This window comes from Anomalospiza imberbis, unplaced genomic scaffold, assembly GCF_031753505.1.
Source record: "Anomalospiza imberbis isolate Cuckoo-Finch-1a 21T00152 unplaced genomic scaffold, ASM3175350v1 scaffold_385, whole genome shotgun sequence".
Lineage (NCBI taxonomy): Eukaryota > Metazoa > Chordata > Aves > Passeriformes > Viduidae > Anomalospiza > Anomalospiza imberbis.
This window is the reverse complement of record NW_027100000.1, coordinates 25,003-31,002: the sequence shown is the minus strand read 5'-3', so window position 1 is coordinate 31,002 and position 6,000 is coordinate 25,003. Positions and strand designations below refer to the sequence as shown.

Here is a 6,000-nt window from a genome sequence, read left to right as displayed (position 1 = left end):
CCCCAGATAAGGATTTTTTTGGGGGGGGCAAAACCAGCTCATTTGGGCACGAGGGAGCTGCAGCTCAGCCACAAGACGGCAGACGGGTGAAAATTGCCCAAAACCGCTAAAACTCACCCCAAAAACGGGGTCGCAGATGGGTGGAGGCGCCACCTCACCCCCATGGAGCAACACACGCCCCCTCAGGGAGGATTTTTGCTGGGATGGGAGGAAGAGGAGGGTGTGTGTGTTGGGGGGGGGGTGGGGGTAGAACCAGCTCTCGTTTATTTTGCCGCGAGTGGGGGGAGCCGAAGCTCGGCCTGCGGAGATGGCGGGTGGGTGAAAATTTTTGCCCAAAATCCCCCGGATCGGCCCCAAAAGGTCGGGAGCGGGGCCACGGCGAAGCCAAGGAGTAACAATAGAGTGATAACTACCAGGTAATGCAGTTTGTTTACCATAGCGTGTCCGATCCCTGCGTGCTGGCGGCGAGAGAAGGACAAAACACAAACGTGACGTTTGGGGGGCGCTTGGAGGATGGGGGTGGGGGGGGGAAGGGGGCGCGTTGTGTTTTGGTTTTTTTGTTGTTTTTTTTTGGAGGGGGGGGGGATTTGGGGTTGTTTTTGTTAAGGGGGGGCCCCCCCAGGATTAGTGGGGGACGGGAGGTTAGTGGGGGGGGGCCCCGCGGGGGGGGGGAGGGGGGGGAAGCGTGTTAGTGGCACGCGCACACACAGGGGGGAGGGGCGTGGCACGAGGAGGGGGGTGGGGGTGGGGCGTTGCACGGAGGGGGAGGGGCGGCGCCCACCTTGTGGGGGGGGGGGAGAGAAGCAGAGAGTTGTCAGAAAAGGGGGGGCGGGGTGGTGGGGGGGGGAGGAACCCCCGAACTCCACCGGTCACCCCCCGTGGGGGGCGGGGAGAGACCCCCTCCCCCTCCTCGCGTGTCCAGTGCTCCCAGTTTGGGAGGGTCCGTGGAACCAGTGCTCCCAGTTGGGGGAGAGATCCTGCGGTCGGTGCTGCCGGCGGGGTGGTTGAGCAGCATGTCCAGTGCTCCCAGTGCTCCCAGTTGGGTGCTCGAGCAAGATTCCCAGTGCTCCCAGTGCTCCCAGTTGGGTGCTTGAGCATGACACCCAGTGCTCCCAGTTGGGTGCTTGAGCATGACACCCAGTGCTCCCAGTTGGGTGCTTGAGCATGACACCCAGTGCTCCCAGTTGGGTGCTCGAGCAAGATTCCCAGTGCTCCCAGTGCTCCCAGTTGGGTGGCTGGCCAATGTGTCCATCACTCCCAGTTGGATGGCTGACCAGCACAACCAGTGCTCCCAGTTGGGGAGCAGACTGAGGAACCCATTGCTCCCAGTATGCCCAGTTCTCTAGTTTAACCAAACACCCAGTGCTCCCAGTTGGGGAGCTGATCAGGGCAATGATCGCTCCCAGTGCTCCCAGTGCTCCCGGTTGGGGAGCTGATCAAGGTACTGGTGCTCCCAGTTGGGGGATCAGGGCAATGATCGCTCCCAGTGCTCCCAGTTGGGGAGCTGATCAGGGCAATGATCGCTCCCAGTGCTCCCAGTTGGGGAGCTGATCAGGGCAATGATCGCTCCCAGTTCTCCCAGTTGGGGAGCTGATCAGGGCAATGATCGCTCCCAGTGCTCCCAGTGCTCCCAGTTGGGGAGCTGATCAGGGCAATGATCGCTCCCAGTGCTCCCAGTTGGGGAGCTGATCAGGGCAATGATCGCTCCCAGTGCTCCCAGTGCTCCCAGTTGGGGAGCTGATCAGGGCAATGATCGCTCCCAGTGCTCCCAGTTGGGGAACTGGCCAGGACAACCCATTGGGTGGCTGCCCAGTGCTCCCAGCTGGGGAGCTAATCAAAGCAACCATTGCTCCCAGTGCTCCCAGTTGGGGAGCTGTCTGAGAAGACCCATTAGGTGGCCACTCAAGGCTCCCAGCTGGGGAGCTGCCCAAGGCTCCCAGTGCTCCCAGTTGAGGAGCTGAGCAAACCAATCATCGCTCTCACTGCTTCCGGTGCTCCCAGTTGGGGAGCAGCCCAAGGCTCCCGGTGCTCCCAGTTGGGGAGCTGTCCAAGCCAACCATTGCTCCCAGTGCTCCCAGTTGGGGAGCAGCCCAAAGCTCCCAGTGCTCCCAGTTGGGGAGCTGCCAAAGGTGACCCCTTGAGCGGCCACCCAACGCTCCCCACCACCCCTCCAGCCCTCCCCCCTCCCCTCCCCGCCGTACCTGCCGCAGGTTGCGCGTCACGCGCACGTGGTGCCAGCCGCCGTCGTGGAACTTGCCGTTGACAGGCTCCACCAGCGCCTCAAAGGCGCCGGCGCCCAGGTTGATGACGAGCCACACGGCGCCGGCCTTGAGCGACAGGTTCAGGAAGTCGGCGGCGCGGCCGGTGTGCAGCAGGAGCCCGTGGCGCTGCCGCGTGCGGAACGCCAGCGCCAGCTCGTCCGCGCTGCTCTGCACCGGCGACCGCGACACGTCGTAGCAGAAGAACTCGCTGCCCCGGAACGTGGCCACGTACTCGGCACGGCCTGGCGGTGGGGACAGCGGGGACGCGGTGTGGGGACGTTGCATGGGGAGGTTGGCAAGGGGGGTGTGGCATGGGGGGGGTTGTCAGTGGGAGCTGGTGCCAGGAGATGGGGAGGTTGTGACAAGGAGGTGTCATGGGGACGTCATCAGGGGGACGGTGTCATGGGGACATTGTCATGGAGACATTGTGGTGGGGACATTGTGGTAGGGACGTTGTGATGGGGACGTTGTGATGGGAACATTGTCATGGGGACGTTGTGATGGAGACATTGTGGTGGGGACATTGTGGTGGGGACGTTGTGATGGGGATATTGTCATGGGGACCTTGTCATGGGGACGTTGTCATGGGGACTGTGAACCAGGGATGTGGCAATGGGGACTTTCCAATGAGGACGTCATCATAGGGACATCGCAAAAAGGACCTTGTGATGGGGACATCCCAGAGGAGACCTGGCACCAGGGACATGGCAATGGGGACTTTCCAACGAGGACATTGTCATGGGGACTTTGCAACGAGGACCCTGTCGTGGGGACATCGCAACGGGGACTTGCACAGGGACGTTCTGATGGGGACATTGTCACTGGGGACACGGCGAAGGGGACTTTGCCATGGGGACATCGCCACGGGGACATCGCTGTGGGGTTTTGTACCAGACCTTAGGTGGGGACATCATGGTGGGGACGTCGTGATGGGAACCCACCAGCGGGGACATTGACCAGGGGGGCTGGGAGGTGGACAGTGCCCCAAGGACCTCGTGTGGGGACATGGGGACATCGCCACGGGGACCTCACCTGGGGACATTGTTATGGGGTCCCAGGTGAGTGTGGGGGGTTTGGGGGGTTCCTGGGAGGTTCTGTGGTGTCCCAGGTGTGCACAGGTGGGGGTTTTGGGGGTCCTGGGAAGTTCTGGGGTGTCCCAGGTGTGCGTGGGGGTTTGGGGGTCCTGGGGTGCCCCAGGTGTGCGTGGGGGGGGGGGTCCCGCTGACCCTCACTGACCTTTGGCCGCTTGCTGGATCTCGCCGGCGCCGCGGCCGGGCCCCCCCTCGGCGACCTCGGCGGGCCCTGGGGGAGGGGCGCGTCAGGGCGGGGCCCAGGTGTGCACAGGTGTGCACAGGTGTCCCCCTGAGGGGGAGGCACTCGCACCCCACACCCCCCCCACCCGTCGGTGCAAGGGGACCCTCGGTCCTCGTGCAAGGACCCCTCCCCCACCCCGTGCAGGGACCCCCCGGCCCCCTCCCCCTCAAGGAGGGGGATGAAGGACCCCCAGGCCCCTCCTCCTGTGGGGGGAGGGGTTCGGACCCCTCCCCCCGGCCCCCGTGCAAGGGGGTCACAGCCCCCCCCATCCCCCCACTTCCCCTCCCCCCCCCCCGTCCCCGTGCGAGGCGGCCGCCCCTCCCCCCGTGTCGCACGAGCCACAGACACGATGGGGGGGGGATGGGGGAGGGGGAGGTGGGGGAGGGGCGAGGATGATGAGGGTGATGAGGGTGGGGGAGGGGCCCGAGGGCGCGTCTTTACCTTGGCCGGTGACTCGCAGGTGGGCGGGACCTGGGGGGGAGGGGAGGGGAGGGGGAGGGGCGTGGGAAAGGGGGGAGGGGCGGGAGAACGAAAGCAAAAGTGGCGGGAAAAGGGAAAGTTTGGGGGGAAAAAACGGGAAAGTGGTTAAACTCGGGGTGGGGGGCGGGAGGGGAGGGAAACGGGGCAAAGTGGAGGGAAAAGGGAAATTGGGGGAGAAAATGGGGAAGGAAATAAAAATAATGAAAGGAAATGAAAGGGAGGGAAATGAGAGAAAGCGGGGAAATGGGGCAAAAAAAGGCAAAAATAGAAAAAAAGGAAGAAAGGAAAAGGAAGGAAAGGAGGGAAAGGGATGAAAGCGGGGAAAGGGAGGAAAAAGAGGAAAAAAGTGAAAAGGGTCAAAGCAAGGGAAAGGAGGAAATTGATAAAAAGGGGAAGTCAGCAACACAAGGGAAAAGAGAAAAGGGGGAAAAAAAGGGGGAAAAGTGGGGAAAATTAAAATAATTCAAAAAGGTAAAATTATCAAAGAGGAAAAATAAAGAAGAAAAAGAGTAACAAAGGGAAAGGGAAAAAATGAAGGCGAAAAAAAGAAAGCTGATATAAAAAGGGGAATGTTCAAAGTATTTATTGAAAGATGGAAAATAATTTCAAAAGGAAAAAAGATTATATAAGGATATAATTATAAAAAAGGAGAAAGCTATTAATTAACAATGGAGAAGAATAAGAAAAGGAAAAACAATGAACTGGAAAATAACTTTAAAAGGGGAAATATCTTAAAGAGTATAAAATCCATTAAAAGGGGGGAAATAATCAAAATAAAGGAAAAATCACGAGAAAAGGAAAAATAATAAAAGAAAAACTATTAATAAAAAAGGGAAAACAATTTAAAAAACCGAAAAATAATGAAAAAGACAAAATAACGGGAAATGTAAAAGAAAAAAAGGGGGGAAAAAAAGGAAATAGAAAAGGAAAAGCGGCAACATGGGAAAAATAGGGGGAAATGGGGATGAAAGAGAAATTAATTAAAAAGTACAAACATAAAAAAAAAATCAGAATTAAAAAAATTAAAAATTAACCAAAAAACCCAAAATGACCGAAAGGCCCGAGCGGCCCCGGGGTTGGGGGATGGGGGGGAGGGGCCCCGGGTGGGGGAGGGGCCCCGTCACAACTTAAACCTCCTTTAACTTGTGACGGCATCGGGCGATGCCGGGGGGGTGGGGGTGGGTGGGGGGCGGGGGGCGGGGACAAGCGCGGGGGGGCGGGGCCACGCGGGAAGCGCCGCCCCTCCCGTTCCCCCCCCCCCGCCGCCTTCCCGCGGGTTTTTCCCCTTTTTCCGAGGTTTTTCGGGGAAAAGCCGGGGGTGGGGGGTGGGGATGAGACACGGGGGGGCGGGGCCGCCCCTGGCGCGGGGACCCTCCCCCACCCCGGGACCCTCGTGCGGGGCACGTGGGGGGCAAGCCCCGCCCCTCGATCTGGCCACGCCTCCGCCAGGAAACCACGCTCCGCCCTTTTAATGCCCTCGTGCAAGCCCCGCCCCTTGGGACTGGGCTCGGCCAATCCAGAGAAGCCTTATCTCTCCCTCCTCCCATTGGCCGGTGCTGCTTTAATTTGCATATCTCCGCCCCCATCCCGTCACACACGCTTCATTGGCTCGGCCTTGCCGGTTTCATTTGCATATCGGCATCCTATTGGGCCTTTGGGAGAGTGACGTCATGGCCGGGATCTACAGGTGACGCCCCTCACGTAGCCCCGCCCCCTGCGTGAGCATCACGGGAGCCACGTGCTCGGCACGAGAGCCAAGCCCCGCCCCACACCACTGTTTTGCATAAACCACGCCCACTGACTCACAGACCACGCCCCTCGGGACCCCCCGGGCCCGGGATTTGCGCACCTGGAGCCCCTTGCACAACACCTGAGTGAGACCCCGGCCAGCCCCAGGCGTGACACGGGGCTTTGCACGCCCGCACCCCCAAACCTCCCCCAAAAA

The 6,000-nt window shown here is 60.1% G+C and overlaps 1 protein-coding gene across 1 annotated transcript in view; it reads right to left on the bottom strand.

Annotated features, from left to right (window-relative positions):
* LOC137466668 (neurexin-2-like) overlaps positions 1-6,000 on the bottom strand; it is a 50,089-nt gene that overhangs the window by 37,144 nt on the left and 6,945 nt on the right. Inside the window, 4 exon segments of the mRNA XM_068178359.1 lie at positions 414-458; positions 2,202-2,503; positions 3,498-3,563; positions 4,017-4,046. Of these exon segments, the coding sequence (XP_068034460.1) occupies positions 414-458; positions 2,202-2,503; positions 3,498-3,563; positions 4,017-4,046 (443 nt within the window).